The sequence below is a fragment of the Pantherophis guttatus genome, chromosome 15 (genome assembly GCF_059756535.1).
Source record: "Pantherophis guttatus breed Tessera chromosome 15, ASM5975653v1, whole genome shotgun sequence".
Taxonomy (NCBI): Eukaryota; Metazoa; Chordata; class Lepidosauria; order Squamata; family Colubridae; genus Pantherophis; species Pantherophis guttatus.
Window position 1 is genome coordinate 3,008,418 of NC_142077.1, and position 27,124 is coordinate 3,035,541.

Sequence of the window (27,124 nt, forward strand, 5' to 3'; positions counted from 1 at the left end):
TGAGATGCTTGTATTGAAATGTCCCGAAAAGCTTTTTTTAAATCTATCTAGATATCGTATATATACCCTGTTTTCCCCCAAAATAAAATCTCCCCTGATAATAAGCCCAATCGGGCTTTTGAAGCGCATGGCAATAAGGCCAAGTGCTTATTTCAGGGTTCAAAAAAAATAAGAAAGACAGGGTCTTATTTACGGGGAAACACGGTACATACTGGTAATTTATATTTTAGCTTAAATTTGAATATATATACACATACACACATATGCAAAAAACTTAAGAAGACGGATACACACACACACATATATAAAAATGTATAAGCTGCAGTTCCAAAATCAAGCACCGGAGGGCAGACTTTCCTTTATTTTTGCCTGTGTGGATGCAGTTCCTAAATTAACCATTTGATGGCAGATTTTTAAATGTGTTGGTGTATTATCTATACATTGGGATGACAGACCATTCTCAAAGTTTGAATCTGCACTTCCCAAATTCACCACTGGAGGGCGGGTTTTTGAATGTGTATAATACATAAACTGCATTACTAAAATTAGCCACTGGAGGGCAGTCTTTTCTTATCTATTATCTCTCACCTAAACTCTCATCTATATTATCCATCCATCCATCCATATCTCATATCACCTATCATCTATATTATCTATCTCTCACCTAGCATCTATATCTATCTATCTATCTATCTATCTATCTATCTATCTATCTATCTATCTATCAATCAATCAATCAATCAATCAATCTATCTACCACCTAGCATGCTATCTCTATCACCTATCACCTAATCTATCATCTATCCCTATCCATCCCTATCTATCCATCCATCTCATATCACCTATCTCTTATTATCTATCTCTCACCTAGCATATCTATCTATCTATCTATCTCTCACCTATCATCTAATCTATTACCTATCCCTATCTATCCCTATCTATCCATCTCATATCCCCTATCACCTATATCTATGATCCTATCTCTCACCTAGCATATCTATCTATCTATCATCTATCTATCTATCTATCTATCACCTATCATCTAATTTATTATCTATCCCTATCCATCCATATCTAATCCATCTCATATCACCTATCACCTATATCTATGATCCTATCTCTCACCTAGCATATCTATCTATCTATCTATCTATCATCTATCTATCTATATCTATAACCTATCATCTAATTTATTATCTATCCCTATCCATCCATATCTAATCCATCTCATATCACCTATCATCTATCTCTTATCTATCTCTCACCTAGCATATCTATCTATCCATCTCATATCACCTATCACCTATATCTATGATCCTCTCACCTAGCATTATCTATCTATCTATATCTATCTATCTATCTATCTATCTATCTATCTATCTATCTATCTATCTATCACCTATCATCTAATCTATTATCTATCCATATCTATTCATCTCATATCACCTATCACCTATTTCTATTATCTATCTCTCACCTAGCATCTAATCTATCTATCATCTATCTCTATCCATCCATCTATCCATCCATATCTGCCTGCCTGCCTACCTTACCTCTATGTACCTCCTTAACGGCTAAGCCGTACTTCACCATATAGTTTTGAGGACCAGAGTTGGAAGCCTTCCTGGTTCGCACCCGAGTCCCAGGGAGAGTGACTTTTAACCTCCCAAGGATGCTGGCGCCTTCCTAGTCTACTATCAGTTAGAAAAAGAACACGAGAGTTACTCACTTCTCGGGTGGGAAAGTTGGCTTGGGAGGACATCCATCTCAGATTCACTCTTCTCCGGCCAGATCAACCTGCTTACATCCCTTAACAGCTTTCTCGCTGGACCGTCATAAACCAGGCTGCCCTGCTACTATGGGCGTCACAACAGATGAGCTTTCCACGGTCCAAAATGCCCCCTCCCCCGTCTCCGGTGAAGAAGTTGGCGAGTGGCAGGTATTAAAAAAAAAATAAGACCATTTTGTCACAACATTCTTTTATTTAGTCGTGTAACTCCTAGACGCCCCCACCGATCCTGTGCTGTTGCTTGCCAAGTGTCGTCTTTTCGCTGTCCTGCCTTGCAGGGAGGGCTTTTTTTCCCCCCCATCCGGGAGACGTTCCATTCGCCCTGGGAGAATTGTATGGATCTTTCCTTGAACTTTGAAAAAAAAAAATGAGACCCGCTTCCTTTTGCAGTGTGTGTGTGTGTGTGGGGGTGGCAGCCATTTTTAAGGGGAGGGGGTCATGTCATCTTCCAACTTCTCACCCCCCCCCCGGAATCTCTATCCCCTTTTAGGTTTTCTGCTGTTAGCGAAGGACCCCTTTTAGGAGGTGTTTATGTAAATTTATGCTAATTTATTAAAATCTCGGGCCAAAAAAAAGTATCTCCCCTCACAAATTAGGCAAGTTTTTACATTTTTTTTCCCCGACTGTCGAGAAATTTAATCTAGAAAAGTCACCATTCCCATCTCGGGCACACCGCCTCTCCACATTTGTTTTTTCTGAAGCTCTTGAGGACTAGAAACTTGCGGATCACAAAGCTCAAGGTTTGGCTCTCGGTGGGCGCTCCCTTCTTCTCTCAATCCCTACGGACTGAGACGCTCCCTGCCTTCTCTTTACGTGGGACGGCGAGCCACGCCAGCCCCCTCCACACACACACACCCCGGACAAAACCAGGTTAGATTGTTAGATAGTGTTAAAAGATGCCGAAACCAGGGTTAGCTGACAATCCGGTTGTCTTAACGAGAAAAAAAAAAGGGGCTCTAGGATTTATTTTTTTGCCTTAGCAGCGAGAAACTACGCTAGGTTTTTTTTTTTTGTCGTCTTTTTTTTTTTTTGCCCAGATGTGGCCCCAAAAAACTCTTAAGTATTATAAAAAAAAAATGATTACTGGGGGGAGAAAAAAAAAACCAGAATGCATAGGAGGAAAAGGGGGGAGGGGGGAAGAAAGGAAAAAGACGGGAGGAGGAAAAAAAAAAAATATATAGTTCGTTGAAAATTTGGCCGCCCTGTTTCTTCTCACGCCTTGGATTTTTCTGCGTTTTCCTGCCTCTTGTTTTCTCGTGCCTGGAACCGCTGGCTCAGCTCCGCGGTGAAGACGGAACAGCAGGATCTCTGAGGTCGACAAAAGAGGGGGGAGAAAGTGGGGGTGGGGGGGAAAGGAGGTTAAAAAGGGACAGGATCGGAGGTCCTTTCCTTCTGCAGCGGGACGGCAAAGCCCATCGAATAAATTTGATTGGCATTGGGGAGGGCCAGTCTAGAGAAAATGGGGGACGGGACATGACAGCGGTCTTCCAGGATTTGAGGGGCTGCCCCAAAGAAGAGTTGGGGGGGGGGTGTCCCACTTCTTCTCCAAAGCACCAGAAGGCAGGAAGAGAAAGAATGGATGGAAAGGAATTCAGGAGAGAAGCAATCGGGAATTAAGGAGGAGCTTCCTCATTAGGATAACAGTTAGCCAGTGGAACCTCTTGCCACCAGATGTTGCGGGTGCTCCATCAGCGGAGGTTTTTAAGAAGAGGCTGGACAGCCACATGTCTGAAATGGTCTAGGGTCTTCAGCTTGAGCAGGGGGCTGGACTAGAAGATCTCCAAAGTCCCTTCCGGCTCTATTCTGATTGATTGAAACGGTCTACGGTCTCCTAATTGAGTAGGGGGTTGGACTAGAAGACCTCCAAGGTCTCTTTTCCAGCTCTATTCTGATTGATTGATTGAAAAAAAACAAATCACTGACTGCAAAATGCCCGTTTACAGCTTGCAACATTTACAGCTTTGGTGCTGCCCATTAACAGCTTACAACATTTACAGCTTACAAATGCTGCCCATTTACAGCTTGCAACATTTACAGCTTACAAATGCTGCCCATTTACAGCTTACAACATTTACAGCTTACAAATGCTGCCCATTTACAGCTTACAACATTTACAGCTTACAAATGCTGCCCATTAACAGCTTACAACATTTACAGCTTACAAATGCTGCCCATTTACAGCTTACAACATTTACAGCTTACAAATGCTGCCCATTTACAGCTTACAACATTTACAGCTTACAAATGCTGCCCATTTACAGTTTACAACATTTACAGCTTTGGTGCTGCCCATTTACAGCTTACAAGAGTTCGTTTAGTGGCCGTTCAAAGTTACAACGGCACTGGGGGAAAAAATGACCTAGGACCGTTTTTCACACTTGCGACCATCGCAACATCCCCACGGTCATGTGATCAAACGCTTGGCAACTGGCATCTACTTATGACAGTTGAAGTGTCCTGGGAGGGGGGGAGGGTCACATTATCCGCTTTTGTGACCTTCTGACAAGCCAAGTCGACGGGGAAGCCAGATTCACTTCACAACCACGTTTAACAACTGGGGAGAGAAAGGTCGTATAACGGAGCCAAATTCACGTAACTGCCTCGCTTAGGGATAGAAATGTTGAGCTCAGTTGCGGTCGTAAGCTGAGGACTACCTGTGCGTTATTCAAGTGCTTGGATTCGGGCGTTCTCCATCACGATTCCCCCCCCCCGCCACCATCTGTGTGTGCTAGCATGGGAGAAACGGAAGCCAGCTCACCTTCTCGTGTTGGGCCGTGCGACGGCTTCGCTTGGACAGCTCGAGCGCGGCCACCAGCATTCCGGAGACGAGACCCAGCGCCAGGAAGAGGAAAATCCCCCTCAGAGTTTGGGGCTTCAGAGGACTCCATTTGTCGTGGTCTTCGTGAGAACAGCTGCTCTCCCACCATTTGTTGCGGAGATAGTCCAGCTCTCCGGATTCGCCGAGTCTCAGGATGGCCACGGAAAGTTTGTTGGTCCAGGGGGATCCTAAAGAGAGAGAAAGGGAACAATTTAACGGACCCGGGGAATGGCACAGAGGCAACACAGGTAGTTGGCACTTCAAACCGCCCCTTGATTGCTCCAAATTTCCCCAAACGTTCCCACGTTGCTGGCAAGTCCCAGAGCAAAGTGATGACACACACAGGCGTACAAACCTCAAGCAGCCTCTGGCTGCAAAATAGTCCAGCCCAACGCTGTGAGCTCTATGGCTGCAAAGCAAGAAATCCAGCAGGGCAAGTCGAGGAGTCCAGGAATCAAAGGAGCCAAGGCCGTTATAATCCAGAAATCCAGAAAGAGTGCGAGGAATCCAGGCAAGTTCAAAGGTCAACACTCCCTGAATTCAGCGTTTGTTCCCCTCCCCACAGCGTCTCCTTAAGTCTCAGTCCCCAAATGTGCCTTGTGAAGAGGGGTTGGGCACTCTCCTCCCAAGTAGCTGGGTTAGTCTACGCTGTTCTCGCCTTCTCTCCACTCTCCGTGCTCGGGGATCAGGAGGGGTTGGTCCTTGCTCATCGCCATTCACTACTTAGCCTCCCTTAGACATCCTGCCCCCCCTTCCTCCCTGCCTACAAGCCATCCCAATCCTGACTGGCCCTACTCCTCCCCATTTTCCTCCGAAGCCAACGAAGCTGCCCCCTCGATCTGTCGGCTCCACCCATCGTAAAAGTTTCCAAAGTTGAGAAACGCTGGTCTAGGATGATCTATTTTAACCTCGATTGCTCAACCAGGGGGTGTCATTTAAGGGGGCGACTCCCCCCCCCACCACTCACTCTCTTTACCTTTTGGGGTGGCGATGCCAAAACCTCGGGGGCCCAGAACTTCCGGAGACCGGATTAAGTTGCAATGCCTGGCCACGGCGAGATCTTGCGAAATGGATTCTCCGATGAAGGCGTAATTGGAATCCAGCACTCGCTGAATGGCTTCCTGGTAGCTCTTGGACAGAACGGATTCCTTTTTGACCATGGATTCGTAAACCAGCTGCTGGACTGGGCTCTTGGAATTCTGTGGGCACAAGCAGAGGGGCTGAAGCTTGGTCTCCTGGCGGGACGAAGGTCCGTTTTTAGGCATGCAAAGGCAGGCATCTCTCTCTATAATCTATATCTGTCTGCCTGTCTATATCTCTCATCCATCCATCTCTCATCTCTCTCTCTCTATCCATCCATCCATCCATCCATTCACCCATCATCTCTCTATAAATCTATATCTGTCTGTCTATCATCTCTATCATCCATCCATCCATCCATTTTTCTATCTATCTGTCTGTCTGTCTGTCTGTCCGTCCGTCCATCATCTCTCTCTATAATATCTATCTATCTATCTATCTATCTATCTATCTATCTATCTATCTATCATCTATCTATCTACTCTATCTATCTATCTATCATCTATCTATCTACCTACCTACATAGCTAGCTAACTATCTCTCTTCCATCCATCTCTCATCTCTATCTCCCACCCATCCATCCATCCATCCATCCATCCATCCATCCATCCATCCATCATCTCTTTAATCTATATCTGTCTTGTCTGTCTATCTATATCTCTCATCCATCCATCTCTCATCTCTCTATCTCCCATCCATCCCTCCCTCCCTCCCTCCATCATCTCTCTCTCTATAATATATATGTATGTGTATATATTTATCTATCTATCTATCTATCTATCTATCTATCTATCTATCTATCTATCTCCCACCCATCCATCCATCCATTCATCCATCCATCCATCATCTCTCTCTCTCTAATCAATCTCTCTCTCTCTCTCTCTCTCTCTCCCATCCATCCATCCATCCATCCATCCATCACCTCTCTCTCTCTCTCAAGAGCCCTGGTGGTACCTTTTCCACACCAAACCTACCGGGGTTTGTCACCGGGGGGTAGGTGGGTGGAAGGGGGGTGGGGTGGGGGTTATAATTTTTTGTTTTTTAATGTTTTTTTTAAAAAATTATGTACTGTGTTTTTATTGTTTTGTAAGCCTCCTAGACTGGCTGAGAGCTAGTAGGCGGTTATATAAATTTTCTAACTAAATAAACCACGAGTGATTTAATCTGCCCCCCCCCCGGCAACTCAATTCCCTGGGAGCTGGGGAATTCTGGGCCGCTCAGCGCCGGAGAAAGCTGCTTTTGGCTTTGTGACAAATCCCGAGAACGCTGAAAGAAACCCACCTTCCCTCTTCTTTTAGGCGCTAAAGTGGATCTGTGCGAATCCCGCGGCCAAACGAGGAGATCCCACTTCCGGGCACGTGTGTGGATCCAACTGGGCTCACCTTGAAATATTGGAGCGTGGAGGAGCCTTCCATGGTCCCGAATTCCAGCTGCCTTTGTTTGACCAGGTCTTCGAAGTTCTGGATGGAGATGTGGTCCGCGGCCGACTCCAAAACGAAGCTGAAGCCGGCGATGTAGGCCGCCAGCACCACGATGCCAAACAGCCACCAGATGGCAGAGATGACCCGTACGGAAAGGGATCTGGGCTGAGGAATGGTGCCTGTGCGGGAAAAAAGGAGAAAAGGAAGAGAGGAATTTGGTTGTAGGTAATGTCATCAGTGCTAGGTGTCAGCGTTGCAACGCTGGCATAGAGAGAGAGCAGAGGAGAGCGAAAGATAAACTCTGAAACTTTTGCCTGCTAAATCCCTTTGAAGCCCGGTTGTCGTGGAAATGAGGGGAGGGGGCACATTCCTGGGAAATGACGAGGAAAAGAAGTCTGAAGAATGACTTGGAAGACAGCCAATGAGAAGCAGAGTTTTGGGGATCGGAAAGGGAGGGATTGGGAGGCAAAAGGTCAGTCTTGTCCTGATCCGGTGGCTGAGCTCAATTAAAGAAAGATTTCCTTAAAGATTGGCAGTTTGGAAATTCATTTAATTTTGAGATAGCACCACAGTCTGACACTAGGAGGAGGAGAGGGGGGACGAAGAGGAGGACGACGACTTTGGGGTCCTTGGTGCTCTCTGAGCTTCATCAGGGCTACTGAAGACGTTACCTAGATTGGGTCACGAAACGTCGGCAAGAAAAAAAAACCGAGCTCAGGGAGCACCAAGGATCCCACAGTTCTCCCCCTCCTCCTCTTCCCCATAAACCCCACTCCCTTCTAGCACTGATGATGTACCCTAGTTGGGTCACGAGACGTCGGCAAGGAAACATGCGAGCTCAGAGAGCACCAAGGACCCCACAGTCGTTCACCTCCTCCTCCTCCTCCTCCTCATAAACCCCACCCCTTTCTGGAAAAAGCGCCTAAGTTAGTTCCCCCCCCCCACAGTGCTGTTGTAACATGGAATGGTCACTAAATGAATTCTTGTGAAGTCAAGGACTACTTTTTTGCGACTTTTTCCCAAAACTGTACCGTATGTTTTCTTTCTCCCATCCCATCAACAACCCTCCCCAAGATCTCACTCAACTAGCAGGGCTTAAAAGATTCCCACAAGAGTCGCAGCTTGCTTCCCCTCCCCCTTCCTGTGATCTCCTGGTGGTCTCCTTTCCCAAGTCCGAAGTGTCACTGCGTTTAAGTGTTTGCCAGCTGAGCTTCCATTCTGAACAGTATGGTAGTTTGCCAGGGAACTTATTTGTAGTAGAGATAAGACTGGTCTTGTGAGATGTTGGACTACTGCGCATGTCTACATTCTTTCTTACTTTTCTAACTTCCAGATTTTCCTTTGTCCGTCTGTGTGATAAGACTGCCGGTAAGATGTAGTTAGCTAGTTTTTTTACTTTTATAATAAAACGTTTCTTAGAATATATACTCCGGGTTTTCTTTCTTTGAGAGTATACACCATGGAAAACAAGATCCATTCACCTCTAATTAATTACAGTTTCCCCAGGGGGGAAACGAGGCTGACACGAAGCAGATCCAAACCCTGTTGTTGTTTTTTGGAGATCAGCCGAGGCTGACTAGCAGCTGCCTTCGATTTGGGCCAAAAAAAGGAGCGATAATTCAGATCTTGCCGAGTCGCAGCTTTCAATTTTTAGAGCCTACCTTGCAGGGTGAGCGCTCCAGCACTGAACCAGAGGCTGTTTAGGAAAGTGAAGTCATTCTCTTGGCCATTCCATTCCGAAGGGCTCATTCTGTGAAGAAGCAAAGCAAAAGACCTTCGCGCTTTCTGCTGGAGGCCGGGGAGTTAGGGGATAGGGATATCTGGGGTCCCCCAAGCTGAGCCCTTTGCACATGCTCAGGAACACAGTTTAAACCGAGGCACAAACAACCCAAGACAAGGGGAACTCAGCGCCATTGCCTTGCCAGGCTTAAGAAAGTGATTTTTTTCCCCTTTTCTGCGGTTTATTTATTTTTTTAAAATTCAACTTTATCCTATTGTATTTATCTATATATATTAAAATTACTGTTACTTTCATTGCAGTTTCATTTTAAGCCAACCTGTTTTATTCCATAAATGGAATAAACTTATTCCATTTATGGAATTTATTTATTCCATGAATTTATTCCGTAAATTCATTTTAAATTGTGATTTTATCCAATTCCATTTTAAATTGTTTTTTTTTTTTTTTTACCAGGTTTTAGTCGTAATAATTTGCGTCTGGAGCTCTGCCCTTTTGATACGGCCCGAGGGCTAATCAATAAAGCAAACTTAACTATTTCATGCCACGTTCTACAAATCCCACACAGCCCCGGGATTTCCTGGTGGCGTCCCATCCCAAACGGTTCCGATTCCCACCAAGCTTTCGCCTTTTCCCTGAGATCCACTACTATCGAACGGATGTCACCTCCCAAATTTCCAACAGAAAGAGGTGTTTTTTTTTCATTCTGGCTGACGCTTACTCATTGTTTGCTCTCTTTCTCTCTCTCTGCTTCCCGTTGATAAAATTTATTTGAGGACAGGAAGTCCTGTATTCTATTGTCCTTTTTCTATTGTCATCCTCTATTCCCGTCATGGCGAACCTAGGGCACACGTGCCACAGGTGGAGCACGTGAGTTTTGCCTTAGCTTAGTTCCAGCGCGCATGCACGCGCCAATTAGCTGATTTTCGGGTCTTCCGGGCCTATCGGAAGTCAGGAAATGTGCCATTTTCGGCCTCCAGAGGGCCTCCGGAGGGGTAGGGAAGGCTGTTTTAACCCTCCCCAGGCGCCAAGAAAGCTTCTGGAGCCTGGGGAGGGCGAACAATGGGCCTACGGGGAGAGTCGCATGTGCATGCGCGTGGGACGCATCGAATTATGAGTGCGCTCCCCCCTGCTTTTGGCACGCGACGGCAAAAAGGTTAGCCAACACTGCTCTATTCTATTGTCATTCTCCCACGAATTTGATCGCATTTCTGGGTCCCGCCTGCCCTTCAAATTAAGCAAAGGAATCACCTGGTTCCTGGCCGGTCCTGGGGGCGGGGGGGGGCCTTTGAAATCGCCTCTTTTTCAACCAAGAGGGAGGCGGGTAATGGTTACTGACCTTCCAGCCAAGAAGAGACACAGACTGGAGAGCAGGTAAGCCAGGAGGATGCCGCCCCAGGTCTCCTTGGTGAAAGGGGTCAGGAAGTGGAAGAGGGAAGGTTCCTCCAGGGCTGCTTCCTTCTCAAGCAGGATGCCGATGCCGGTGTGCAGGAATGGCTGGGTGAAGTCCACCGCGTCTTCTCTGACCGACGTGATGGTCAAGGGAGCTACGGCCAGGTCAGCCTCCTGAGAGAAGAAGAAGGGGGGATGGGGTTGAGGGCATCCCGGGAGTTCGATCCTAGGTAGAGGCAGAAATTTATCTCTCTCTGGGCACAATGAGAATATATCTGCTGGAGAAAAAAAACTCCGCTCTGGTGACAAGAAAGGCATCCGGCCAGTAAACACTCGGCTCCATTCAGTTGCCCAGATTCCACCCCGCAAGGAATTACGGGGTCATTAAAAGAAAAACAGATAGAAGGGAGAGGAAGGAAGAAGGCCTTGGCAGAAGAAGGGAAGGAGTGAAGTCTAGAAGCCGAAAGGGGGATGAAACGTTTGTGAGGTCCAGAATTGCAAGATAACACTCAGAAGTGACTCAGGGAGGACACCTCCCTGATTCACAGGAGCGAAAGGAGGGGAGGAAGATTTGCAAGACTTTGGCCGTTACAGGTAGTCCTCCACTTACAACAGTTTGTTTAGTGACCGTTCAAAGTTACGACGGCACTGAAAAAAAGGGACTTAGGATCGTTGTTTCACACTTATGACCGGTGCAGCAGCCCCGTAGTCATGTGATTCACATTCACAAGCTTGGCAACTGACTCGCAGCATCCTGAGGGGATCACGTGATCCCCTTCGGCGACCTTCCGACCAGCCAAGTCAATTGGGGGAAGCCCGATTCGCTTAACGACCAGGGTTATTTCCTAACTTAACGTCTGGCAGCGATTCACTTAACAACCATGGTTGTAAAAATGGGTCAGAACTCACTTAACAAATGTCTCCCTCAGCGACGCACATCACTTTGTAGCGGGGGCCCGTTGTCACTTTGAACGGTCACTAAACGAACCCTTGTTCAGCCGAGGTCTGCCTCTATTTTTTTTTTTCTTCCCCTTGGCGATACAAGGTCTCCCATAGTCCAGGAATCCTGGCTATCTATATATTAGCTCAGGATTCTGGCTAATATAATGGCTATCGATCTTAACTATGTCGGTTGGGAACTTTCATTGCCAAATTGGTCGTGTGAAGGTCACGTACTTTTGACACCTCTGTGTGTGTGTGTGTGTGTGTGTGTGTGTGTGTCAATCTCCCCGTTTGACGAGCCCCCCCTTCCAGAAAAACCTTACCTTCCTCACGACTTCTCCGATCATGCCCGACCAGTTCCCGTTGGACCCGAGAATTCCGTATTTCCCGTCCTTCACAATGCTGACTTTGTACTTGAAATGAAGCATTTCCGACAGCTTTTCCAACAGGTCGATGCAGTAGCCTTCTAACTCCGGACCCCCGGCCATCACGTAAGGGTCTTCCTGGGGTGGGGGTGGGGGAGGGTCAAAGCAAGGGAAATTTCACTGCATTAAAAGTAAAAGTTCCCCCCTCCTTTTTTTCCCCAAACAATCGGTCCCATGGTCCAATCAAGGGGCTGTCTGGTTGCCTGGTAACGTTGTTCCTCCTCTCTTCATCCACCTAAAAGAACGACCTTGGGTCTCAGGGGAATCTATTTTTGCTTTGCCTACAAAACCCCAGCTATCTCTATTCCACCCTCCCTGTCCTTCATCGCCATTGTGGCAACGCTGAAGCCTCCATGATGGCCTCAGTCAGGACAGCTTCAGTGTTGACACAGCCCTTTCCATCGCCCGGGTGCGAAAAGTGACGCCCCATCCCTGCCTCCCCCACTTCGTGGATTTTATGAATATTTCTGAACTTCCCTTCTACGTCGAATTTCGGAGCCACCGAAAGTGTCCGAAAAGATTGGAGAAACCCCAATAATCAGAAGACCGTCTCCTTCAGTTGCAACCAGACAGCGGCTTAAGCTGAGGACCTCTTATTTCAATACAGGTAGTCCTTGACTTTCAACAGTTCACTTAGTGACTGTTGGAAGTTACGACAGCACTGAAAAAAGTGAATCAGGAACGGTTTTTTGTGCCAAGGGCCCCGACAGCCCTCCCTGTGGTCGCATGAGTTACATTCGGACGCTGGACAACGGACTCGTATTTATGACGGTTGCAGTGTCCCTTTTTACGACCATCTGACCAGCGAAATCAAGAAGGACCGTGTGTGTGTGTGACCAACTTAACTGCCGGTGGTGAAAGAGGTCATAAAAACAGGGCAAAATTCACTTAAGAAATGTCTCGCTTAGCGATGGAAATTGGGACGTCCGTTGTGGTCGTAAGTCGAGGCCTGCATGTATATGAATATCGTAACCCCAACTCCAGGGATTCTGGGCTGTTTGGCCAGCCAACACCCTTCCTTACCAGAATAGTTGTCACGGAGATCATTGGTACATCTTTGCCCCCTGCCCCGAGAGAGACACTGTTCTGCGGACGAAAACATTTCAGAAAATTAGCGGCGTATTAAAAAAAAGGAAAGACAATAGCACACAGTGCAGTATGACTAAGAGTTGTGTTGGCATTAGCAATAAAATTGAAACCTTATATGTTGGGTGACCTACAAACTACAATTCTATTTTCGGGATGTGTTTTCCCTACAGAACTCTTGTGCGAAGGACAGAGGTTTCCAGGGAATTTATTTCCAGCTGCGCGCTTAACGGCTCAGGAAAGCACCTGGTCTCACCTCTGACCTCGAGCCTGGAGCGTTCCAACTCCAGAAAATGTCCTTTCACCCCTCGATTGACCTAGATTACAATCCCCAAAATTACAATCTTTTCTCGAGCCTCCGGGAGGGCAAAAACGGCCTCCCCAGGCTCCGGAGGCCCTCCAGAGGCCGGAAAAGGGCCTGTTTTCGGACTTCCGGAACTTCTGGGAGATCCGTTTTTCGCCCTCCAGGAGCCTCCGCGGAGGCCCTGCACTTATCTCACATCCAAAACGAGCCACATGGAGACTGAGAGGGGCGGGCGGGGCCAGCCAGTCCTTGAGACTACCGGTTCGGCAAACCAGATGTAAAATTAGCATCCGGCTCACCCGAACCGGTCTGAACCGGCTGGATCCCACCCCTGGTTGGAAGGGACCTTGGAGGTCTTCTAGTCCAGCCCCCTGCTCAAGCAAGAAACCTTATATAATTTCAGACAAATCGTTCGCCAATCAATTGCTTAATAACCAGAGATTAGCCCATATCCGGCTTAAACGCCGCAGAGTCCTACTAAGAGTTACAGTTCTGTCAATTCAATATTTGGAGATTTCTTATTTTTCTCGTTTCTAGAAACCGGCTGGGAAAAGCTGAAATATTTACGTATATCCTTTTTATTAATTTCTTCCATTTCTATAGCTGCCCAACTCAGCCGAGTCACTCTATGCGTGACGTCTTGCGAGGGTTTGATAAAACCGTTCATTCTTAATTCTCCCTGAGTAATTTGTGTTTTCAGGGATGCACTTGTGTGTGTGTGTGTGTGTGTGTGTGTGTGTGTGTACACCAATTGTGGAAGCAGATGTGTCTTTTTTTCCCCACCCATCAGAAGATATAGGTTGTGTCAGTACGTTGAGGAAAATGCAGGGGTGAAATTCAGCAGGTTCTGGCGAACTGGTAGCGGAAATTTTGAGTAGTTCGGAGAACCAGCAAATACCACCTCTGACTGGCCCCAGAAGTGAGGTGGCAATGGGGATTTTGCAGTATCCTTCCCCTGCCACGCCCGCCAAGCCACACCACACCCACCAAGCCATGCCCACAGCACCGGTAGTAAAAAAAATTTGAATTCCACCACTTGAAAAATGGATACCGACCTTTTGGCCGAAATCCCCTTCACTGGCGTCTGAAAAATACAGGAAGGAAGGAAAAAATATTATTTTGCTATAAACAGCTGCAGTTTTACACTTTTTCCTTTTTAACCGCTGAAAAACTACAAAACAGACACGTTTTCGTCCATAAATTGCCTTGGAGATAGCTGAATTGCCTCTGTCTCATTCAGCAGCAAATAATCTCAGCTAGAGATTAACCAAAAATTGACAGTTTTTTTTTTAAAAAAACTACATACATACAGTAGGTAGTCCTCAACTTACGGCCACAATTGAACCCAAAATTTCCGTCGTTAAGCAAGATGTTTTTAAAAGGAATTCCCCTCCCCCCTTTTTTTACAATCTTTCTTGGCACAGTTGTTAAGCGAAGCACTGCTTAGCAACCGGCTCATATTTATGACGGTCGCCGGGTCACGCGATCCCATTTTGAGACCTCCTGACGAGCCAGGTTGACGGGGAAACTGGATTCGCTTTACGACGGTGTGGCTACCTTAACCACTGCAATGATTCGGTCAATGATGGTGGTGAGAAAGGTTGTAAAAATGGGACAACATTCACTTAACGGCTGCCTCGCTTAGCAACACAAATCTGGGGCTCGTGCCCACACCCAGAGTTCAATGCCCCCTGCCCCGCCCCCCATGCATGCATGTGTGACCCCCCCCAAATTCCCCTCGCTTTTGTCACGCGACGGCAAAAAGGTTACTGGTGGGCCCGGTAGGCCCTTTTTCCGCCCTTCCCAGGCTCCAGAGGCTTCCCTGGAGCCTGGGGAGGGCAAAAACAGCCTCCCCATTCCCCCAGAGGCCCTCCAGAGGCTGGAAACGGTCCATTTATTGACTTCCAGTGGGCCCAGAAGGTCCGAAAATCAGCTGGCCAGCACGCACATGCGTGCTAGAGCTGAGCTAGGGCAAGGCTCGCGTTCCCACAGATACGGCTACGAGTGCCACCTGTGGCACACGTGCCATAGGTTCGCCATCATGGCCGTAGACGTTGGTTCGTCCTTCACTGATCTGTCCTTCACCCTAGAAGTCGGTTCGTCCTTCAGTGGTGGGATCCTACTGGTTTAACAATCGGTTCGGTGATTGCACGCTTCGGGAGCTACCGATTCGCCCGAACCGGTCCGAACCGAACTGCTAGAATCTCACCCCCGACTGAACTGTCCTACCACCCTAGACGTTGGGGGACATCACCGCACCCAAATGGCCTTGAAATTTTGCAGGTTTCTGCTTGGCTGGGACTCTTGACAATCAACGCCCTTCTTTTAGTCCAGGAAAATCAAAGGTTGCGGAGAGCGGAACGTTCCAGAACTTCAGCCAGTGGAATTTTTTTTTTTTTTTTCCTCTCTGGCTTTTAAGAAATGTCCATCCATTTTGCCTCTGCTGTCTGGAGCCGAACTCTTGAATTATCCGGCTATAAAGGGCTTTCCTCCCCCTCTCCAGCCCGGTTGCAGCTCTCCATGGGAGCTGGAGACCAGTCCAAAGACGCCCCTTGTCTTCTTTTCAAGAGCCGCTGTTCGAGCCAGCAGGACTTCCCTTGGCCTCCTTTTGGACGGCCCTGTGCTGGACCGGTGGAAGGAAACAAGGGGGACCATTGAAGATTTTGGCACCTTCAACAGCCAGCCTGGGACAGGAATTGTAAAAGATGCCCCCGAGGGCCATTGGGGGGGGGAAAAAAATAAATAAAAGACCAGCTCTTGAAAAAAGGGCCGTAAATAATCAGCAACCGTAACGGCCCCCGGGAGTTCTCCACGGGAGCAATTGTTCGGCACCCGAATCTGGCATTTATTTTCGAGCTCTTAAGGAGCGCTGGGAAGAAACAGGGCCCCAAAGGCTGAAAAATAAGCACTGGGAAAAACAAAACAAGAATACTGATTTTTGCAACCTGTATCTATACAGGTATTCCTCGACTTAGGACCGCAATGGAGACGCAATGGAGCAAGACAGTTGTTAAGTGAGTTTTGCTTCATTTTACGCCCTTTTTTGCCACGTTCGCTAAGGGAGTCACTCCGGCTGTTAAGTTAGTCACAGGTCGCTAAGTGAATCTGGCTTCCCCCCACCTTGACTTTGCTTGTCAGAAGGTCGCAAAACGGGATCACGTGATGACTGGGCACTGCGATGGTCATAAATGTAAATCAGTTGCTGAGAGTCTGAATTTTTGATCACGGGACCAGGGGGAGGCTGCAACGGTCATAAGTGTGAAACATGGTCGCAAGTCACTTTTTTTCAGGGGCTGTTGTAACTTCGAAACAGTCATTAAACAAGCAGTTGTTAAGACAAGGGCTCTCTGTATTATTATTATAATACCTAACTGGATGGGCAATATCCTTTTCACTCGCTTTGAATCCTGAAATCATTGGGTGATGCCACATATTTAAAAATTATTATTATTATTAATAATAATAAGTTAATAAAACAAACATAAAACAAACATAAATATACTCTTTACTTGATATGGGTGGGTAGGTAGGTAGGTAGTGGGTGGGAAGGTGGGAAGGTAGGTGGGTGGGTGGGAGGGAAGGAAGAAGTATGAGAATGGGAAAAAGGAAAGGAAGGAAGGAAGGAGAGAACAGGAAAATGAAGGAAAGAAGGAAGAGAAAGAAAACAGGAAGGAAGGAAGATGAGAACAGGAAAATGGAGGAAAGAAGGAAGAGAAGGGAAACAGTAAGTAAGTAAGTAAGGAAGGAAGATGAGAACAGGAAAATGGAGGAAAGGAAAAGAAAGAAACAGGAAGGAAGGAAGGAAAAATGAAGGAGAAGGGAGGGGGAGAGGAAGGAAGACCGAGGACAGGAAAATGGAGGAAAGAAGGAAGAGAAAGAAAACAGGAAGGAAGGAAGGAAGATGAGAAGAGGAAAATGGAGGAAAGAAGGAAAAGAAAGAAAGGAAGGAAGGAAAAATGAAAGAGAAGGGAGGGGGAGAGGAAGGATGGAAGGATAGAAGAGAGGTAGAGGTAGAAGAGGAAGGGAGGGAGGAAGAGAGAGGGGATAAGGAAGAAAGAAAAAAGGATGGATGGATGGAAGGAAGGAAGGAAGGATGATGAGAACAGGAAAAAGGAGGAAAGAAGGAAGAAAGGAGAGAAAGAGAAACAGGAAGGAAGGAAGGAAGGAAGGAAGGAACCTTTGACAGACCTAAGTGACCAGGGGAAAAACATGACTTAAATCTAGAATAAGACCAAGGTACGTGGCAGTGATTTGGGCAAACACTTCCCTGATCCTTGGCAAAGTCCCCTCAAACAGGAAAGTTGCTTGTTTCCCCATTTTGGGACTCCATGGCCTGGAACAAAACTTTTCAGGTTCTCGTTGAAGCCCACTCTGAGAGGTGGAGAAGAAAGGCCCCTGGAGAACAAGGGGAAGTTAAGCTAAAGGCGAGCCTTAGCTGACATCAAACCCAAAGAATTTGGGTTTATTCGTGTTTGCTCACATTCAAGCTGCTGCAGAAAGCGGATTTTTTGGGGTTTTTTTTTTTTGCTCGAACCAACACAAAACGCTCGACGAGAAAAAAAATTCTCTGCCAGCGAATTGAAACCTGCTCTTAAATTGAAAGAATTAAAATAATCCTAAACCAAAACTCCGCCATTCGTGAGACCAAAAGTCCCTTCGTTCAAATATTTTCAAACCGTATTATTATCTCTTTTGCAGATTTCCACCCTTTTTTTTTGGAGTGCCTCAAAAAAAAAAAAGAAATGCATCTTCTAAAGTTTTTGCAGAGACGGGAAAAGATTGGAAGCGTTTATCTCGCCGAGCCCGGGGAGAGCTCAGATTTGGGGGTTACTTAATAGACGGATGAGGTTTTGACACCTGTTAGAAATGGATCTAAGGAGAAGACAATCAATTTAATTAATTTGATTAAGCCGTTAAAATTAATTAATTTAATTTAATTTAATTAATTTAATTAAAACGTTAAGCCGTTATTTCTTTTTCACAAAGTCGACGTCTTTTTTAAAAATAAATGAATGGATACCTTTGTTATCTGTGAATGGGGGTGTTTACTTCTTTATTTAATAATAATAACAGTAACGGAGTTGGGAGGGACCTTGGAGATCAACTAGTCCAACCCTGATCACACAGGAGATCCGGACTAGGGATTCGAACCGCCGAACTGCCGACCTTTCGGATCGACAAGCTCAGCGTCTTAGCCACTTGAGCTACCCAGTCAGGCAATTTAAGGCATTTTAAGATTTATTCAAGACGATTTAAGACGTAGGAAGCGTTCCCTTCTTTCTACATTAACCTGAAAATATAACACGCAGGTCGTGGCCTTAAAAGTACTTTTCCAAATATTGAGAATAATTCGAGGAAGGGGGATGTGGGACTCTAGCGTTGTGCGAAGGGGGATAAAATTCAGGGGTTTTTTCCCCCCTTTCTTTCTTTCTTTCTCACCTGTCCATTTAGGTTGTCCGAGCAAAAGGAACGTAGCGCAAAAAATGAAGCCGAAAGCTTTACCCATTACGGGGCAGGATTTTCTAGCGGAGGGAACTCTGTGGAGAGAAAATAAAATAAAATAAATCACACGATTAATTAACAGGATTAAGAGGATACTGATTTACAGTAGATTTACACTTGTTGCGCCATTCCTCGCTCCTAAGATAGCAGCTGATCCGAATGGATCTGAAAATGAATAATTTTCCTTTCCTTCCCTTTCTTTCCTTCCCTTCCTTTCTTTCTCCCTTTCCTTCCTTCCCTTCCCTTCCCTTCTTTCTCCTTCCTTCTCTTCCCTCTCCCTTTCCTTTCTTCCCTTTCCTTCCCTTCCCTTCTTTCTCCTTCCTTTCCTTCTCCCTTTCCTTTGTTCCCTTCCTTTCTTACTTCCCTTTCCTTCCTTCTCCCTCTCCTCTCCTTTCCTCTCCCTCTCCTACTTCACTTCCCTTCTTTCTCCTTCCTTTCCTTCTCCCTTTCCTTTCTTCCCTTCCCTTCTTCCTTTCCTTCTCCCTTTCCTTTCGTCCCTTCCCTTACTTCCTTTCTTACTTCCCTTCCCTTCCCTTCTTTCTCCTTCCTTTCCTTCCTTCCCTTCTTACTTCCCTTCCCTTCCCTTCTTTCTCCTTCCTTTCCTTCTCTCTTTCCTTTCCTTTCTTTTCTTGGTTTTGAACTAACTAAACAACCAAAGCAAAGACAGAAACAAACTATTGGCTATCCTTTTTCCTTTGCTTTTGGAATTCCTTTAATTAAAAAAAAAGAAAGATAAATATATATCAGGAAAACGGGACGATTTCAGCAAAAAAAAACCCTCGCCATTTACAACTTCTCTTTTGCCCTGTCCCTGGAAATTTTTTTTCTAGTGACCTTGATGCAAACTTTTTTTGCTCGGAGCCAAAAAATGGAAAAGAAATTCTAGCCCCCTGAAGTTTTATTCGATCGCGCTTCCCTGTCCCTTCCCAGGCGGGGTATTTTTTTGGGGGGAGGATGTGGGGAAACTGACCTTGGAAAGTGCATTGCAAAAATGGTGGAAAGGTGGAAGGAGAGAAGGTTTTTCCAGGAGAAGAGAGAGAGAGAGGGGAGAAAAGTTCTCTCTTACCGTTGGTGGCACCTTCAGCCGAGGGAGGAGAGCTCTTGATCTGCAGCCGGCTGGCGCTGATGAGCTGCTTTGGAGAAAAATGACTGCATCAATCAGCCTCACGGTCCAATTTGGGAGAGGAGGAGTTGGGGGGTGGGTGGGGGTGGGGGGAAGGCCGGGGAAATTTCAAGAGGGGAAGTATTGTTCCCCCGTTCTCCGCTGGAAGGAGGTAGCGGTGCGTTCTCCTCTGCCGAAGCGGATGAAAATGTTGGGCGCCCTTCCCATAACGGGAATAACAAGAGATGGAAGGGGGACCTCGGAGGTCTTCGAGTCTGACCCCACCCCTTTGCTCAAGGCAGGAGACCCCATACCATTTCTTTCTTTCATTCATTCATTCATTCATTCATTCATTCATTCATTCAATCAGAATAGAGTTGGAAGGGGCCTCGGACGCCTTCTAGTCCAGACCCCTACTCAAACAGGAGACCCTAGACCAGTGATGGCTAACTTTTTTGCCATCACATGCCAGAAGGGGGGGGGCACAGGGGGATCGCACACGTCCATGCCCACACCCATAATTCTATGTGAAAACGGACCATTTTCGGCCTCCGGAGGGCTTCCTGGGGGGCGGGGAAGGCCGTTTTCGCCCTCCCCAGACTCCTAGAGAGGCTCTGGAGGCTGGGGACAGCAAAAAAACTGGCCTTCTGATCCCACCGGAAGTTGGCAAACGGGCCGTTTCTGGCAATGGGGGGCCTCTGGGGGATGGGGAAGGCTGTTTTCGCCCTCCCCAGACTCCTAGAGAGGCTCTGGAGGCTGGGGACAGCAAAAAAACTGGCCTTCTAATCCCACCGGAAGTTGGCAAAGGGGCCGTTTCTGGCCAATGGGGGGCCTCTGGGGGATGGGGAAGGCTGTTTTTGCCCTCCCCAGACTCCTAGAGAGGCTCTGGAGGCTGGGGACAGAAAAAAACTGGCCTTCTGATCCCACTGGAAGTTGGCAAATGGGCCGCCTCTGGGGGATGGATGACATCTTCGAATCTCGCCATTTGAGAAAGTTGCACAACATTCTCAAGGACTCTACCCATCCTGCTTACAATCTTTTTGGACTGTTGCCTTCTGGCAGAAGATACGAACAATTAAAACTCGGACCGCACGTCTTCTGAATAGTTTTTTTTTATTCCAGAGCTATAATTGCACTCAACAATGAACTAAAGGGCCACCATCAGTGAGCTGTTGGACAGCATGACTTGGTCTGTTGTGTGGATGTTTGGGTGGTTTAGGGGTGGGGGATTTGTGGTGGGTGGGTGGGTGTTTGGGGATTGTTATGTGTGTTGGGTTTTCGGCTTCGTGCTTCTAGGAGCAATGTGTGTGATCGCAGCTGTTTCTTCCTTTTAACTGCCAGTGGGGGTGTGAAGTGCCAGTGGGGGTGGGGGCAGTTAAAAGGAAGAAACAGCTGCGATCACACACATTGCTCCTAGAAGCACGAAGCCGAAAACACCAACCTGAAGATGACGAATGAGACTTCGTTGAAACGTCGCCAAGACTCTTCCAATTTTACGAGGGAGAAAACCCGAATAACCAAAGATCTACTTACAAACACCCGCGAAAACCTCAGAAAACAAATATATATATATATAATATGTTATACTGTGTATACATGTACAATGACAATAAAATTATTAATTTATTAATTTATTATTCATTTTATTTATTAAGTCTCCGTGACCAAAAAAAAAAAAGAAAGAAAAAAAGACGAATTCCTTTGAAAATGCGTAAACTCAGGGTGGGCAGGGGTCAAATTTAAAGGCACGTACAAGAGGTAAATTTCGAGAGGGAAGAGGGAATAATCGAGAATCGAGGCCTTCTTTCTGTCTTTATGTATGGGACAAAAAACAACAACAACAACAACAATACACCCACACACACACACACTTTGGGGAGAAGAGAAAAAAAAAATCCTTTCAGGGTGATGTTAAATGGTGAGCTGGTGCCTGGGGAATATTAATGAGAGAAGCTTTATGGCAGGGACAATGCTGGATGAGACATCATACATTTTTTGCAGTTGGCAAGATTCTTCCAAGACTTTAAGGACATTGGAGGGTTGTGGCAGAAGTGGCCGCGATTTTCGAGTTCAGGAACAGAGGGTTTTTTTTTTTTTTTTGGGGAGAGGTTGGAAAAAAAGCCAAAAAGGGAAGAATTCCAAAGAAACCAATCGGCAAGGTGAGTTGGAGCCCAGAGCAAAACTTTCCATTTTGATCCTGAAGCTCATTTGGATCCGAAGTGAGCAAAGCTACTACAGTGGTGGCCAAAATTGTGGGGAACCTTTTGGGAAAAGTTGTATTTTTGAGATTTGATGGCTAATAACACCGCTTTTTTTTTTTTTTTTTTTGGAGTTTCAAGAGCCTGGGTGGCGCAGCAGACTACAGTGCTGTTAAGTAGCACCAGCTGCCTGCAATTACTGCGAGTTCAAATCTCACCAGGCTCAAGGTTGACTCAGCCTTCCATCCTTTCGAGGTAGGTAAAATGAGGACCCGGATTGTGGGGGCAATAAGCTGACTTTGTATAAAAAAGAACACCGTTTAGGGGGGGGTGGCGAAAGCCCTACTAAGCAGGTATATACAAAAGTATGAAGGCTATTGCTTAACGCATTGTAAGCCGCCCTGAGTCTCCGGAGAAGGGCGACATATAAATTGAACCAATAAATAAATAAATAAATAATCCTATTCCATGCCTAGGAAGAGCCCAGACCTTAACCCCATGGAGCTGACTAAAGAAACTTGTTAGTCGGAAGCGACCCAGCGATAAAACCCAGTTAATAGAAGCCATCATTCAATCCGAGAGTGGACGTTTTCCCCCTCCCAGACCTCTGGTGATCTTAATCACTTGAGGTCCTCCCAACCTACTCGTCATTCTCTTCCTACCTGCCCTTCCCTCGTTGCAACAATTCAATTTGACGTAGATTAATACGTTAGTACTTACCAGCGTCCGCTGATTGAATTAGGAGGTGACAGGATGCAGCAGGAAACATCCGTAGATGGAAACGCACTCTTCGTGGATCTGGATGGAAGGGAGAAGATAAGTCAAGAAGTCTTGGTTCTTGTCAACCATCGGCTTTCTCCAAAGTGGGACTGTCTTCCAGGTCATGATCTCGTCTCTGGTGGTGCTCCTTGGAGGTGCTCCTTGGATGAGCTTCTCCTTCTCCTTCTCCTTCTTCTTCTTCTGCTGCTTCTTCCTTTAGACTCCTGACCTGAACTCAAGTTGAATAGAAGGTAACCAGAGAAGATACTCAACCTCAAAAGAACTCAGGTCTACCGTGTTTCCCTGAAAATAAGACCGGGTCTTATATTAATTTTTGTTCCAAAAGACGCATTAGGGCTTATTTTCTGGTTAGGTCTTATTTTGGGGGGGAAATACGGTACTAAATGCACCCATTTGGCTGACAATCTTAACTGGGGCTTATTTTGGGGGTTAGGGCTTATATTACAAACATTCTGAAAAATCATCCTAGGACTTATTTTCCAGTTGGGTCTTATTTTCGGGGAAACAGGGTATGTGCCCCTTATATACGTCACTTAGACATGACGTTCTACAGAAGCCATCAATGCACGCAGCTTAATGTCATCAAACGTCACCACCAGCTGGTCTCTTAAACTAAGATGCTTTAATGGAAAATAAACCCGGGTTTATTCTGAAAGCAAACCTCAGTTACGCAGAGTGTGAGTACTCACAGAGTAATTCTGAGTACAGCACCCAATAGAAGGGCCATGTTTTCCCACCTCTGATTTAGAAGACAGACAAGCAGTATGAATATTAAAACCATAAACTTCTGATATTTGCTTGGAACTGCGGACAAAGCACCCCAAGGCAGGTAGGTTAAATAATCTTTATTTTTTGGAGTTGCGTCAAGTGGTTTTACAAATAGATTTTAAATTATTTGCAGTTTAGAAAGAAGAAACCAACTAAACGACGACAAATAAAATCCATCCCTCGGCCTATTTCGTACTCTCCGACCACACGTTAACAAGAGCTAAAAAATAAAATTCAATTTATACGATCTTTTAATATAATCTCTTGATTTTTTAAATCTTATTTTGGGGGGGAAAAAATTGGGATTAATTATAATACATTAATTAGGCAAGGGGGAGTCAAGCAAATAGGTTGAAGGAGGAGTTTAATCTCCGGTTTAACTCCGAGCAGAGTTCATCGGTTTCTAATGTTCTTTTAAAGCATTGATTTTATTTAAAAAAATATAAGTGCAAAATAGACAAGCAATAAACATCCAGAAAGGTATTTCCGGGGGTGGGGTGGGGGGAACCATCTTTGGTGATTATGAACTAAGAACGAAGAATCTCACTGGTTATTCTTGCTGCCTCAACCTTCACCCACCCCTTAGTCAAACTTTCGAAGGAGACGTTCGACTCGCAAACATCAAAGCAACAACGGTTTATCTTAGGAAAAAACGGAGTACCAAAATGCATCCATTTATAGAAACGCACACAGGAACGCATGCAAATTTTTGTGCAAACTTGTTTTTTTTTTTTTTTAATAATAATAATAATCTGAAAATGGTGGGGGAAAGAAACTTTGGTTTCTAAAAGAGAGAAATTTGTCCCCTATTCCCTAGCTGCTTTCCGCTGTTCCTGGCTGTCCCACTAGGTAACTGATTACCTAGATTTGTTTCTCCTAAAAAAATGAAACGGAAGTGACAGTGCAGATGGTAGAAGGGAAGGGAGGGAGAATCACTGGACTAGAATTGGGGCCTTGGAGGACTTCTAGTCTAACCCCTTGCCCAAGGCAGATCTTATGATCCAGCTCGGTAAATTTGCATTATTCCAGGAGGAATATTACCAATAACCTCTTTGGTTGTTCTTAGGAACTCCAGATTACTGGAAGAATCCAACTTGACCCATCCAAATTGTTAAGATGAAATATCTGAAAAGATGTGGAGACTCTAGAAAGAGGGCAGAGAAGAGCCACAAAGACGGTTGCTGGAATTGGGTAGGTCTAGTCTGATGAAAAGAAGGACCAGGGGAGACACGATAGCACTCTTCCAATATCTCAGGGGCTGCCCCAAAGAAGAGGGAGTCAAGCTATTCTCCAAAGCCCCTGAGGGCAGGAGAAGCAGCAACGGATGGAAACTAATCAAGGAGAGAAGCAACTTAGAACTAAGGGGGAACTTCCTAGCGGTGAAGGCAATTAACCAGTGGAACGGCCTGCCACCAGAAGTTGGTGGAAGAGGAAGAGGAGGAGGAGGAATGAGGAGAAGGAGGAGGAGGAGGAGAAAGGAGAAAGGAGGAGGAAGGTGGAGGAGGAAGAGGAGGATGGTGAAGGAGGAGGAAGGAGGAGGAAGAGGGGGAGGAAGAGGAGGACGATGAAGGAGGAGGAAGAGGAGGAGGAGGAGGAAGAATGTGGAGTCCTTGGTACTCTCTGAGCTTGGTGATTTTCTTTCAGATGTTCCATTACCCAACTAGGTAACATCATCAGTACTAGAAGGTAGTGGGGTTTATGGAGAGGAGGAGGAGGAGGAGGAGTGTCCTCCCTCATTGAACGAGGGTTTTCTGCACTAGGCATATATAAATTTTAAAGAAAACCAGGGAAAGGGGGACTGTTGGGTTTTGCTCCGACAGCAATGTAAACATCGATTCTGGTTCAGCCCTTCCCACCGTCAGAGTTTGAAGGTAAAGACGACGTCGGTGTCGGGGTCCGAGCCCGTCGGGTTCTTGAGTTGGGATGTAAACAAGCCAGGGGAAGCCGGGTCCGAGTAAGGGCCCCCCGGGAAACAGCAGGCTCCTTCGGGGATGCCCCGCTCTTCGATGGGACTCCCCTTGTTCAAGGCCAAACTTTTGAGCTTCTGCCTTTCTTGAGCTTGCCTGGCTCGGTTGGCGATGTACCTCACCCTGCTTTGACTCCGAGAAGAAGACCTTCGGAGCAGGATGGTCTCTTCCTCTTCTTCTTCTTCTTCTTCTTCCTCTTTTTCCTCTTCAGCCTTGGGAGGGTCCAGACAAGTGGGGGAAGTGATGTCGTTCTCCTGCTGGAAGAAAGTGAGCTTCTTCAGGCGCTCGGTCAACCCGTCCGGACATCTTCCCGAAGTCTTGAAGGCCCCGCGATGGTGCTGGACCCCCCTCGCCGAACGGGTGGCGAAACTTCGGCGGATGCTCCGGTACTTGCTCTCCGAAGTGGACGTGATGTCGTCCGAGGTGAGGTCTCCAAGGCTTTTGGACTTCACGGGGTTGGGATCGAGGTTCTTCTGCTCTTCGGACTTGAGGCACGGCCGCTTGAGGCTCTCCACGTACAAGCGGTTCCAGGTGTGCCTCCTGGAGACCGAGGAGAAGCCGAGCGGCCTCGGGCGCAAGTCGTCTTCCACGGGTTGATCCAACCTCAAGTTGGGGTTGGATTTGCTCTTGGTCACCGTGGGGACTTCGCGTCCAGAGGCAGCGTTCGCGGACCAGGGCCTGACAATTCTTCTCTGGGGGACGACGACATCCGAGGTCTTATGAGCACCAAGGTCGGGGAGGCTCTTCCGGGCAAGGTTGGGCAAGGAGAGGTCTATGACGGTATCGTTGGAAGACATGCTGGAAGAAGAGGACATGCTGTCTCTGTGGGTGCTGAAATCAAGCTTGCTCCAGATCCGGTCGTGGACCGTGGCGTCCCAATAAACCTCCGGCGCAGGAGAACAGTTGTCAGGATGCTTCGGAGAGACTCCGTGGTCACACCGTTGGTATCCTTCATCCTTCGGTCTCCTCACAACGATCGGTGGCACGGGGACTGCGACAGTTCCTTTGGGAGTTGCGTGGAGTGGAGTCGGCGTGGTGCTGCTGTTGTCCCTTTCGCATTGGTTTGGTGGTCCAACTCTGTTCTTCTCATCGCTTGTCATCTGTTGAACCAACCCGTCTGTCTTCTTCTGGCTATTTCCAGCCAGGGGGAGCCCACAATTGTCCGACGTGTGGTTTTGCTGCCCTTGAGAATGGGGAAGACCTCCGTGGCAAGGAGCTCTTGTCCACCCTTCTCCTTTTTTGGTGCTTCCCATCCCTTCTTCCTCTTCTGAGACGCTGGGAGCAAGAAGCATCTTCTCCGAACTCGCGTGGTGCTGCCAACGAGAAGTTCTCTCGAGATGCCCAGGGTGGCGGTTGCGTCCATCTGGAAAGGCTTCCTGGAAAAGACGAGGCGCGGAGTCTTCTTTGGGGTCGCTGGCGGGGCAGGCGGGCAGAAGGGAGCAGGAACTGCGGGAAGGCTGGTTCTCGTTGGCGACGAAGGGCTCTTCGTGGATGGTCTGCAGGCTGCATAAGGAAGGGGCCGACCGGTGCATGGAGAATTGGTGGACATCTGGAGGAGGAAGAAGGAGAAGAAATCCATGAATGAGGGAACGCCCAAGAAGTTCTCAAAGAAGATCGCTAGCACAGCAGTAGTGGGTTTCAATTTAGTTTGCTACCGGTTCGCTCGTCCGACGCTTCTGCGCAGAAGCCCCCAGGGAGGGTTGCCGGAGCATCCTGCCGCCACCGTTACCGCTACCTGATCCGGGGCAAACCGGTAGCAACACACTACTGTTGCACACCCTTGTTGTCCCATGTTTTGAGTTACGAGTTGAA

At 46.9% G+C, this 27,124-nt stretch overlaps 2 protein-coding genes across 6 annotated transcripts in view; both read right to left on the minus strand.

Moving 5' to 3' along the window:
• Positions 1-1,962: 1,962 nt before the first annotated feature.
• Positions 1,963-25,261, minus strand: LOC117669562 (putative glutamate receptor). 2 transcript variants are annotated; one of them, XM_087879291.1, is made up of 12 exons: positions 22,518-25,261; positions 19,564-19,627; positions 18,435-18,532; positions 14,051-14,079; positions 12,629-12,691; positions 11,504-11,683; positions 10,186-10,412; positions 8,770-8,858; positions 7,070-7,287; positions 5,584-5,806; positions 4,548-4,795; positions 1,963-3,097 (listed from the first exon to the last, which is right to left on the minus strand). In XM_087879291.1, the coding sequence occupies exons 3-12, from the start codon at positions 18,499-18,501 to the stop codon at positions 3,002-3,004; spliced, it is 1,440 nt and encodes a 479-aa protein (XP_087735417.1). In that variant the 5' UTR covers positions 18,502-18,532; positions 19,564-19,627; positions 22,518-25,261; the 3' UTR covers positions 1,963-3,001. The 2 variants fall into 2 exon arrangements, with proteins under 2 accessions (XP_087735417.1, XP_087735416.1); XM_087879290.1 differs by having other exon boundaries at positions 19,564-19,630; positions 22,518-25,257.
• The window catches only part of PLCH2 (phospholipase C eta 2), a 182,161-nt gene continuing 178,444 nt past the window's right edge, over positions 23,408-27,124 (minus strand). For 3 of the 4 annotated variants that reach the window (XM_087879286.1, XM_087879287.1, XM_087879288.1), the window contains one exon: positions 23,408-26,861. In XM_087879286.1, the coding sequence (XP_087735412.1) occupies positions 25,204-26,861 (1,658 nt within the window). In that variant the 3' untranslated portion in view covers positions 23,408-25,203. The remainder of the gene's footprint in view (positions 26,862-27,124) is intronic. The other variant, XM_087879289.1, reaches the window with a different exon arrangement.

Bases quoted from the DNA above. Each gene is read 5' to 3' on its own strand.
- LOC117669562 (XM_087879291.1), bottom strand. From the start codon at position 18,501: ATGGGTAAAGCTTTCGGCTTCATTTTTTGCGCTACGTTCCTTTTGCTC. The intron at 8,859-10,185 runs GTCAGTAACCAT...GCTTCTTCACAG, and splicing joins TGTCTCTTCTTGGCTGGAAG to AATGAGCCCTTCGGAATGGA. The intron at 4,796-5,583 runs GTAAAGAGAGTG...CTCTCTCTTTAG, and splicing joins TGGCATCGCCACCCCAAAAG to GATCCCCCTGGACCAACAAA.